We start from the raw sequence: 12,284 nt of genomic DNA, 5'->3' as shown, positions 1-12,284 counted from the left end.
GTTGATGTACTTGAGAATGCCGGTAACATCTCCATATGCTTGCGCAGTCAAATTTGGATTCTGTATGAAAGACTATGAAAAGAGCTCGGCACATTTTTTTTTTTGAGGATGTCCCATCGTTGTGGACTGTTGTTGAAAATACTAAAACATTTTTGTACTACTCCGATGAAAGTAATTGCAGCCGTATACCATTCTGCAGTATCAACACCACATAAATTGAGACTGTGGGTTGTACAAGGCGAGTAATCAGCATTCGAGTTTTTGTCGAGAATGTGACGTAGTGCTCTGTTGTAAGCTCCTTTCATATTGGCGCCGTTATCGTAACCTTGTGCACGACAATCTTTTAATGGGATTTCATGTTTACCTAGACGATGGCAAATTAGATCAGCGATTTTCTGACAAGTTTTTTGGTTACAATTCACGAAACCCAAAACCGTTCGTGAATTTTATAATTTGTTGCTTTCGAATTGAAATGGAGTTAGCGCAAAATGAACGTAGTCAACGTGACTAGCATCAGGCATAGCATCAACGATAATAGCAAAATAATTGGCTTTCTTGCCTTGATCTAATTTAGTTTTCCTCACGTGCTCTGCACAAATTTCTATAAACTCGTTCTGGTTGTCTGGGGAAAGATAGTGAACTTGTAAACGTTTGTGCTGCTGTTGTGAAATCCTAATTTTCTCCAAATGATCTCTAATATTGGATCATATTGGCTTGTGAGATCCTAGATGCCCAAAAAATGTTCATCGTTTCGTTCACCAAGATATGTGCTTTCGCCTTTGAAATCTAGGCCTCTTTAACCCAAAAATAAAATAGTTTCCAAAATTCTATATAAAATTTCTTTCCACTTTTGAGTTTCAGTGATTAGCTGGTCATTGATAAGTGTATCAACTCTAGCCTCCTTTTGAATAAGATTTTGCAAAGATCGCCATTGAATATAACATTTAATGTGATCTTTAGTATTTTCGTGTGATGTTAGTTTATCGTATAACTTCTTCAATATCTGGAATTTCGAATATCCGCAGAACAAATTTTAGGTCGATTTAATGTATTGGAGCTTAATAGACGACATGGTTGGCAATAAAAAGCATTGCTACTGGCACTCCACACTAACCAGACATGCTCCACTTTCTCTCCATTTGGCTAGATTCTGTTTAACAACGAAGTAGGAAATGCCTCGTCATAACAATCGCGTGGAAAAATAACAGCACACTTTTGATGACCTCGACGAATTATTTCGTTGACTTCTTCAGATCGCAAAAACTCATCATTCACGGTACCGATATCGAAGTCGTTTAAATAATTTGGACTTTGGTACAGAGTTGGTGGTATTGTTGGAAGACTTTTTGAAGATGAACCTTCATCAGTGTCACCACGAAAATTTTACGATTTCGGATTCATGTAAACATATATTGCTGTTTGATGTCCTCAGGCCCAGGCAAAAAATCATTATAAATATTCGTTGCTTTTGAAATTCGGCTTAAAATTTGCACATGGAATAACTAAAGACTCTGCTGAATTAAAAAAAATGTCTTAGTACCTCTAAATCGCGGGCACCCTGAGAAACCCTGGACCCGGGGTGAATCTAAGATCACGGGCTTACTTACGTACGTTTTGGCTGGCGGTAAGTGTCCGCGCAAGGGAGGTTTCACTGTGTATGTAAATGTATATGAACGTATAAGTATTTGAGACAAAACATGTCACTATGCATTAATTTTTGACATATTAAATTAGCCAAGTGTAAAAAATTACTTACAGAGCTGGAATAGCCCTTAAACACAAAGCATGTAAGCTCTTTACTCATAATCATAGTAGGAGTTTCACATATATAAAACGAAAGACAATATCTTGCAACATAAAAGCGGGGTTATTTACCTTCTTTAAGCAACCGGTTGCCAAAGCCATACGTAATATTTTTTAATTTTTTTGTTAGAAGCAACAAAATGGGAGTACATTCGCATACATGTAGATAGTCTGAAAGACCGAAACAGCTGCCGCTATTGTATGAAAATAAGGAACAAGATGATAAAAAAAAGTATTAAATGAAATAAAAACATTTTAGGCTTTATAATGCGGCAAAATTTCCTGTTCCTTTCACAGAAAAATATTTGCCCACTCGCTTCTGCAAATTAATGTACTATACATGAAATTTTGCAGCAGAAAATTCTCTGTAAGGTCAATAAACCTTTGCGGTATAACCACGGCGTTGGAGTACAGCAATTTTATGATGAGCTGTACGAAGTTTATGCTGTATGAACGAATTTACTTTGTAAATCTAAAACCTTATTTCTCTATTGGTTCTGATGAGCTCCTAGAAGATACTCGAGAAACGTTGCCAGCACAACGAAACCTTGCCGAGCAAAGCTCGGTCGCCCATGTACTATAAATAAATTAGCGGTACCCGCCAGGTGATGTTCTGGGTCACCCTGGTCCACATTTTGGTCGACCTCTCTAAAACACCTTCACATATATAACTTAGGGCTACCCCCTTTTAAAATACTCATTAACACCTTTCATGTGATACTCATATCGTACAAACACATTTCAGGGTTACTCTAGTTTCATTTTCCTACATGATTAATTCCCTTATTTTGTCTCCAAAGCTCTCAGCTGAGTATGTAATGCTCGGTTACACCCGAACTTTGCCTTCCTTATTTGTTGTTTTTGTATTCAATAATCGAATGTACCTAAATTTAAATTTTTTCTTGTCACATTTATGCTGCTACAATCACAAAAATTTGTATAAGCTGTCTCGTTTTGATTTCGAATTCAAAACACATTGCGATCATTTTCTATAAGCAATATAGGAGTATTAAATACATAGCGAGCCATAACCGCACAAAGGGCTTAACCGACATTATTTTAAATTTTTTGTTTTTGATAGAAACCGAAAGGCCATTACCATATGCACCAGCTCCAAAAAAATTAAAGTCCTACGAAGTACCGATAGGAAGTTATAGATAAAGCAATTTTGGCTCAAGTGTACAAAACAGTTTGTTTATATTTTTTTGTGCTCGCAATGTGTAGGTTAAGCCTTTTTTCCCAGAAATTTTGTCATTTTAATACAAAGTTTTTACATTTTGGTGTGCATGTTTCGTAATTTTCGTGTTTTTTAACCCTATAAAGATAACGGTATTTTTTTACCCTAGAAAGATAACGTTCGTCTGAGAGACGTGTTCAAGTTTAAGGACCCTAAAGATAAAAAAAAAATTTTAATTTTTTTGTTTTTTTTTTTTTTTTTATCATTTTTTTCATATATATTCACTTGTTTTAAATGTTTTTTAAAGAAAAATATTGTTTTTTTAATATATTAAAAAATAAGTTTGACTTGTCTTGGACTTGTCCTTACAAAAATCAGTCTTTTTCGAAGGACCTCAGTTTATAGCAAAAAAATTAAAATAAAATACATTTTTTTGTACTTCAATTGAATGAATTAACTGTTCTAAACTATACTTAAAAAAATATTAGCTAAAATTATCATTTTAGGCAAAAATTACATTTAAAATTTGTAGTCATGTAAAAGATAACGATATGTCTCTTAGCCGTATTTTTAAAAAACAATATATATATATATTTCAGCAAACAAAAAAGCTACTACTGAAAAACAACCCCACTGACAAGCTGGTAATGGTAGCTGATAATGAGAATGTTCTCTCTTTACGATTGTGGGAGACTGAGAGCAAAATTAAAACGACGTACAGACGTACGTTATCTCTTACTTACTTACTTAATTGGCGCTTAACCGTCTAAACGGTTATGGCCGTCCAACAAGGCGCGCCAGTCGCTCCTTCGCTCCGCCAACCGGCGCCAATTGGTCACACCAAGGGAATTTAAATCGTTTTCCAACTGGTCCTTCCAACGGAGTGGGGGCCACCCTCTACCTCTGCTTCCATAGGCGGGTTCCGATAGAAACACTTTCTTGGCCGGAGCATCATCTTTCATTCGCATAACATGGCCTAGCCAGCGCAGCCGCTGCGTTTTAATTCGCTGGGCTATGTTGATGTCTGCGTATAGCTCGTACAGCTAATCATTAAATCTTCTTCGGTACTCGCCATCGCCAACGCGTAGAGGTCCATAAATTTTTCGAAGAACTTTTCTCTCGAACACTCCTAGAGCCGCTTCATCTGCTGTTGTCATGGTCCATGCTTCTGCCCTATATAGCAGGACGGGTACGATAAGTGACTTGTAGAGTATGATTTTCGTTCGCCGAGAGAGTACTTTACTTTTCAATTGCCTACCTAGTCCAAAGTAGCATTTATTGACAAGATTAATTCTTCGCTGGATTTCAGTGCTGATGTTGTTGCTAGTGTTAATGCTGGTTCCCAAATAAACGAAGTCTTTTACCATTTCGAAATTATGACTGACCACAGTAGTGTGGTTGCCAAGGCGCATATGCGCTGACACTTTGCTCGATGGCAGCAGGTACTTCGTGTTGTCCTTATTCACCATCAAACCAATCTTTACCGCTTCTTTTTCCAGTTTGGAGTAAGCAGAACTAACAGCGCGGTTGTTTAGCCCGATGATATCAATGTCATCATCATATGTCAGTAATTGCACGCTTTTATAGAATATTTTTCCAGTGCGGTTAAGTTCTGCAACTAGTATAATCGTACGTTATCTGACTAGGGCTAATTTAAATATGGACTTCTTGCAAACACAGGCGATTATTTTTTAGATTAAGATTTTTCTTAATAAGGATTATAATAAATATAGCCAAATTATTGTTGCAGATTTCAAACAAAGTTGCACTAGTTCCATACAGATACACCGATTCTTCAGAGGATATAGTTGAAGAAGATACTTGTGTTGGGAAGCGAGGTAGGAAGATTCCGAAACCACTACCCACAAGACTTCTACGAAAGAAGAGACCTTCTACTTCAGTGTATACAGGAGCTTACAAAGAATTTCATCGTTAAATTGTTCAGATTTAAAATCACTTTGTGATAAAAATATAATTCCGGAAATTTTCCACAGAGAGTACCTCAACTCAAACACAACTCTTTTATCACAGATACATTACCAGATACTGATGTAGAAGACGGCAATATGAAATTAATAGATTGTACCTTAGTTATATAGTTTTTATTTAAAAATTCTTCGTTTAGTTGTAAATTCAAAATATTTGTTAATCAGTCTGCATGTCTAAATCTAAATAAATATGAATTCCGTCTTGAAATCTGAATAAAAACATTGATCTGGATCACCAACCGCTGTTTTTAATGTTTTCAAATGCGTATTTTTAATATTTTAATTTTGGCTTAACCGACACTTTCGAGTAATGAAATCTTTTCTTTGGAAAGCGAAAAGGGCGTAAGCGAGAATGGGCCATTATTATTAAAGAAATGTAAAAAAATCCCACATCAGTATACGTCAATTATATAGTCTTATATACACACCAACTTTCACGTTACTAACTAAAGTAATCGCAATATTAATACAAAAAAAGCGTCTACTGAATGATTTTGTTTATGTCGGTTAAGCCCTTTCTGCGGTTATGGCTCGATATATGCCTACACCTATACCTTTAATTGAAATCAGTTTTATAATTTAAATCTTGACACCTCGATTGATAAATAAATTACAAAATTCAATTATCAATTATTCATGCAGCATACTAATACATGTAAACAACATAAAATAAACATTATTCAATGCACCTTTAAATTGTTGTGCATTTATATGTATGTGTACACTACGTTTGTATGTACATATATAATTATAATTTATCTAACACGTAATCAAATAATTCTTCTCTGGTGATTTGGTTGATTTAAATTTTTTATTATCTGGGACACATATTAATATTAATTTTGATATTTAATGCAGATTGTGGCTAAAGTGATGAGAATTTTGTAAAATTATATCACATATACATATGTATGTACATACATAGCTACGTATGTACATGTCAATATTGTTACATCTACAATTACACGTTTACATAAAAAATAAAAATGTAAGGCGCGATAACCTCCGAAGAGATCTAAGGCCGAGCTTCTCTTCCAATTTGCATCGTGCTTCTAATTTTTTTCCTACAAATTGGCGGAATGGGACCCACTTGTTTAATGCCGACTCCGAACGGCATCTGCAAGGCATATGAGTTTTCACGGACAGCTTTTCATGGCAGAAGTACACTCGGAGTGCTTGCCAAACACTACCGAGGGGCGACCCCGCTTAGAAAAATTTGCTTCTAATTGAAAAAACTTGTTTCTAAAGTTTTTGATGTTGCTTTTTCCGGGGCGTGAACCCAGGATCTTCGGTGTAGTAGGCGGTGTACGCTACCATCACACCACGGCAGCCGCCCACGTTTACATACATTCTTGTAAAAATATTTTAAAACCATAATTGATATGCAATTGATTAAATTGTAATTGCTGGCAACGAACTGTGTTAATTGCACGTGAATATTAAAACAAATTAAAGCTCATAAAAAAGTGTAATTATTTTTTATTCAAACCATATGCGGTAGGATGACCCAGAAACAAAAAAAAAGGTGCGTGTACTTATGTACCTACCTGCGCGCGTCAGAAGTTATACTTCTTTGTCATTAAAAAATATTGTTTTATTGCATGCAGATAATTAATTACAATAACACAATTAAAATTCTGTAAAAAGATAGTCAATAAAGTGCAGTTCAAATTTAAAAAATTATAAAAAAAATTTACATTTTAGCGAATTTGGGAAATTCCGTTTATTTTGCACCTTCTGCTATTGTTCGACTCGCTGAACTGTTGAATTAATAACTCAAATGTTGAACATAGCAATAACTCCTTTATATACAACTCTACTGAAATAGTAGTGCTTCACAATTACAATACTCGCGTACTTCGTTAAAAGCATGTTAAAATCAAAAATGATTCCTTATCGCTTGCACCACGCTGCTTCTATACTCTCTGTTAGCAATGTTCACCTGTTTATATTAAGGTCTAGACTTTTCGCGAACATGCCTTCCGGAATAGTATACAACTACTCAAACTTTATTATTCACCTATATACGTCTGTATGTGTGAGTAACAGCTTCTACTCTTAGCTGATGATAACATGATGTGTGATTGTTTTTCTTTCTTCTTCGCTCTTATCTGCTGACTACATATGTGTTTGTGAAATAATCTCACCGCTACAAGCTGCTGGTTATGTGTGTGAAATATTCTTCGTTGACTTCTATCTATGCGTGTAAATGGCTTAAAGCCCTGTCACAAAGCAGTTTTTCATATAGATGCGTTTATGAGTTATGAGTAGATTGCACGTGTTTTTATGGGGAACGGTAGATTGAGCGACACTGACGCCATCTGACATGAAAAAGTGGCCAACTTGCAAACTTTTGTTGCAAGCAAAACATAAGAAAAAGAATTTGATATTTCAGGCGTAGCGAACCATTAATACAACTTGTTAGAATAGGCAAGTCCCTGGTCTACTTCCAGAAAAAAAAACGTATCGAAAATATTAATCTAGGCAAAGGGCACTTAATAGAACTCGATCGAATAAATCGGTCCCAAGTCCACTTTTTGGAAAGAAATTTCACAGGAACACTCTCCGTGTTCGCACAATAAATACGATTTATTACAATAGATCAGACCGTGGTCCATTTTCCGAAAAGAAACGAATTACCTACCACGTTACAAAATTTCAAGCCAATCTTATTATGAGCTGTTTTCTTAAGAATAGGTGGGCCCCTGGTCCACTTACCGGAATTAAAATTTCTTAGATATTGTCTCAAAGAAGCATACCTGTGCCGAATTTCAAGCGAATCGCGCCATACATTAAATTATTTTAAATTTCGCTCTCATCAATTTTCCATAACGCGCCTATAGAAGTATTAATTCAAAAATTAATATTGTGCACAAACTAATGCGTGCAATAATAATAATGAAATGAGTAATTAATTTATGAGTATGGCAATTTATTGCACATTTAAATATGTTGATATTATGAGACATAATTTATTGTGGAGAGTTAATTATGGAGAGTGTGTTTAAAAGAAAGGGGTATATGAAAAAAAAAACATAAAAAAACTATCAAATAAGCCCAATAAAAAGAAAATTGCTTAAATATATTTTCAGAATACTAAAATGCTCCTAGTACGCGTACCCAGAACTTTATCTAAGTCAGCCTAGTATTAAAATGATATGCCTGCTAACGTTGTGTTAAGTTAAGCTAGATTATTAACGATATGTTATACAATACTAGCAGAGTTGGCAGACGTTGGTCCTTCCCAGCTTTTGTCTATATGCATTACTTTTAAGACGTTCGTATCTCTTAGTCTCTCCTTTTCCTCTATTTTTGCATCTCTTGTGCGATCTCCGTCTCTCTCTCACCCTACCTCTCTCTGTGGCTCCATGTCTCTATTACTCCCTCTCCTTCTCCATTTCTCGCTGCCTCAATCATTATCTCTCTTTTTTCTTCTAACTCAGTCTCTTCCTCTGTCAAAATTGACTTTTTTGAATTGATCGGTCTCTTGGTGTAGTGGACAGAGGACATATATTTAATTTTGTCTTTGCCTTCTTCAACGATGTACCTCTCAATCCTCCAATTTCGCTCACGAAAAGATTGAGCAATTGTTTTTATATTGTATTTTATTTTCCAATTTTTTGGCGCATGCTATACATAACTTCGAAATGGAGTGCTCTCGTATATTGCATATTTCATTGTAGGATATAAACAATCCGTGCACCTTGCAAGACAAAGCGAGTCGTCTTAAAATGATATTTGGCCTGATATACATATGTATGGCTCGGCCACGGTGCAGATGTGGTGAAGGTATTTCTATTGAAGGCCGACTTTGGTCAAAAAGGAAGGGGCGAGAGGTAAGAGGAGAAGCGAGAGGGTAACGGTAAAGTCAGTGGACGGTCTCAAAGATTCGTTGATCAGGAGTCTGATACCGAATACAAAGTGGGTTAATGGTGAATCGATTTACAGATACCTAAAACTATCGTTTGATGGAAAAAGAGTGAATCGGTGGACGGTGCAAAGGGTGAGTGAAAAATCGGCTAAACGATACTTAAAATTACCAGTGAATTGTTGAAACGGTAAGTGGGCTAGTGAAACCCAAAATCCATAAGTATGATAACGGAGCACGAACCAGTGCCTTGCAGATGAAGGAGCTACCAAATGTGGATTGCATTCACCGACATAACAAAAATAGTTAATACACACGTTACCAACAGTTCTTTTTTCATAAGTGGGGGACTTGTACGAAAACTATTCTTATACCTTTGTTAGGCTCCCCAATGAAAAGGTAATACAAGTTCATAAGCAAAAACACGTTCGGTCCGATTTGGCACTTGCCATTGCGTGGGACATCTCGATGTTAAACGATGTTTGAGGGCACTGAGAAGGGCAGAATTAGATCTAGTACCGTACTTAATGCGACAGTTCTGCATTACTGTGAGTCGCTGCAGGGCAATTAAGGTTTGGTATCAACTAAAGAAGTTAAGAACAAGAAGAATGTTGCGAAACGTAATCAGGTAAGACTAAAAATGGTTTTCTAAGCATTATTTTCAAATATCTGTCGGCAGTTGATGGAATTTTTTTTTGTTCTTCAATAAAAAAATGTTTTTATCAATAAATATTCAATTGAAAATAAAATAAAAATTATAAAACAAAAATACTGAATTTTACTTACTAACATTGAAAACCGCAATTACATGGTCTGGATAAATTTGACCATGAAATTAAATTGTCTTGAATTAACATAACTTAAAAAAATCAAGATAAAAAAATTTATTCAATACCACCCTGAAGAAAAATATCAGAATCCGTAGCCCAATTATAAAAATGCTAAAATTTCGCAAAAATTTAAGCGTAAGGACGGCCATTTAGCTGCCAACTTGGTAAGGTTAATGTTTGTGCATATTGATACTGCAATTCAATAATCAGCCTCACATTTATAATTATCCAATAAAAATTTGTTATCAGCGAAAATGTATTAAGGTTGCTTATCTTATGAAACTCAAGGTTTTTACTTATTAACTGAAAACGGTAATCAGATGATTTTGAGAGAATTTATGCAGAAAACATAAAACGGGTCCCACGCCAACAAGTATGTATAATAGACTAGTGTACCCGACAGAATTTGTTCTGCCTGAAAATTCGTTTGGCTAAACTCGGAAAGTGAGCCTCTCTTCTTTCTCTCTATACTATTTTCGTCGACTTTATCCTCCACTTTTTTCTTATTCTTGTCCCTTTCTTATTCCATTTATCTCCCTACCACTCCTAGTCCCACTAAGACTCCACTACCACTCTCACTGCCATTTTCACTCCCACTAACAGTCGTATTCTCACTATAACTTTCACTTCAACTCGCACTCCCGATCTCACTACGACTCTAACTCCCTACCGCTTTCACCCCCACTCCAACCCTCGCTCCTACTCCAACTCCCACTCCTACGCCCAATCTCACTTCCACTCCCCCTGCACCACTCATATATAGAATATCTTTAATAAATTTTGGGTGTCTTCTTCAAATAATTGCTGAGATAAAGCGAATTAAAATTTTTCCTTACATGGCACCGCCTGCTTTTCCGAAATATTTTGTTTCTTCGAAACCATTCCTGAAAAACAGCAAATTATTTTTATATGAATAGATAAATAACTGGATCATTAAAAAGGGAGGACTGTAGACTCATGACGGGTATTCTGACAGAACACTGCCACTGGCGTCACAAGCCTTTATATTAGGCATGGCCAATGATAGGAGATGTTGGAAGTTCGAGTTGGAGAAGGAAACTATTTTGCGTTCGTGACCTGCCTCTGCCAGGCTATGACTCCTGCTGTTATTAGTGTTACAGCTGTCAGACCTAGAAGCAGCAAGTGACATAAGTCCTACAAAGCTTCTAGTATATGCCAAGAGGACGGAGTTATTTTATAACGTAGGTCCTGGTTTTTGGTAGGTGTTTTCAGTTTGGTCGTTAGATAAGCTTGTGGTAACACTACAGACTCATTCAGTCTATGTGAGGTCCTCATTGACCGATCAGTTCAACCTAACCTAATCTCACGTGGAACGCCACCTTTTATAAAAATATAGCACCTTTTTGGATCCTCATTTTAAATTATTAAATTTAACCACTTTTTCTATTTTTTTTTTACTTGCAGACATTAATTTCCTAACAAATCCAAATTTCGAACAAATTTGCAATCCCCAACAAGAGCATTACATCGAGAGTGATGGCAAAGAATCTAGTCTAATACTCGAATTCTCGCCCGGCGTTTTAGCCGAGAAACGAAAATTGTGTACGCGCATCTTAAGCGCACCCACCAACTATGGCTTCATTGTACGCTTGATTTTACCAAAGATACGACGAAATCGTCATGGCGTTACGGTGGCTAGTAGTCCTAGTGCTGAAAGTGCTATCGGTTTGGCGGCAACTACGGTGATCACATCAACCACAACGACGACAGTACCAGCGACAGCGGTGAACGAATCTGCTACACAGTCTGTAGCAGATATTAATGTAGCTAAAAGAAAAGGTGCACCGATTCTAAGTAAAAGAACGTCATTGATTGATAAGCATAATACAACAGCGAGCAAACAAACAAAATCATCGCGATCTTGTCCACTGTCAGTTGTGAGTATTGTACTTTTGTGTATGTTTTTAAGGTTTATATATAATTTTTAGGAACTAATAATATCATTTAAGACTCATGAGCTGAGAATTCGTGGATCGAGCTATACAATAGTTAGGAAACTTAAAAGCAATTTGTAATTGTAGTCTAAGAATATACCCCCAGCGGGTTAGGAGGCTTTGAATATACCCGCGGCAGGTATGCCTGTCGCAAGAGGTGACTAAAAAACCAAATTGATTCAAGGTGTTGCCAGCGCAAAATATAGCTTCTCCAACCCAATTGTTATCCTTACCTACTCGTGGCGAATCCTGCTACTTTAACAGCCGAGGCTCTGGCGACTCCAAGTTCCTCATGGATCTAGGGGGTGGGAGGGCTGCATGGCCTTGAAGGTTTCATGTGGTCATAATAAATCGTTCCCTAGATGGTCGGGCTCGTGCCTTAATGGTGCTTGTTACCGAACGTAGCGGATCTGCATCCGGAAAAGGAACATGAGCATCGATAATATTGCCCGAGGCCTTCGGGAAGTGTCCTTATCGCTACAACAACAAGATATCTTGATAAGATAAAAAGCATTTAACTTAATTTCACCATATCGAACTGATTGTCATGACACACTTTCATTATACAGTCTGGCAGCTACAATTGCCTTATCCAGAAGCCTCGATACCTAAATCATGTATCTAACAATCATTTATTTTTATATTAAAGAACCTATTTACCTA

General features: G+C 36.4%; 1 protein-coding gene across 7 annotated transcripts in view; it reads left to right on the top strand.

The window, feature by feature from the left end:
- Positions 1–12,284, top strand: part of LOC137245182 (uncharacterized) — a 118,088-nt gene that overhangs the window by 69,171 nt on the left and 36,633 nt on the right. For all 7 annotated transcript variants that reach the window (XM_067775436.1, XM_067775434.1, XM_067775433.1 and 4 more), the window contains one exon: positions 11,092–11,564. In XM_067775436.1, coding sequence (XP_067631537.1) covers positions 11,092–11,564 — 473 coding nt within the window. The remainder of the gene's footprint in view (positions 1–11,091; positions 11,565–12,284) is intronic.

The sequence above is a fragment of the Eurosta solidaginis genome, chromosome 3 (genome assembly GCF_040869045.1).
Source record: "Eurosta solidaginis isolate ZX-2024a chromosome 3, ASM4086904v1, whole genome shotgun sequence".
Lineage (NCBI taxonomy): Eukaryota > Metazoa > Arthropoda > Insecta > Diptera > Tephritidae > Eurosta > Eurosta solidaginis.
Note: the sequence above shows the minus strand (reverse complement) of the source record. Positions and strands in the feature narration are given on the sequence as shown.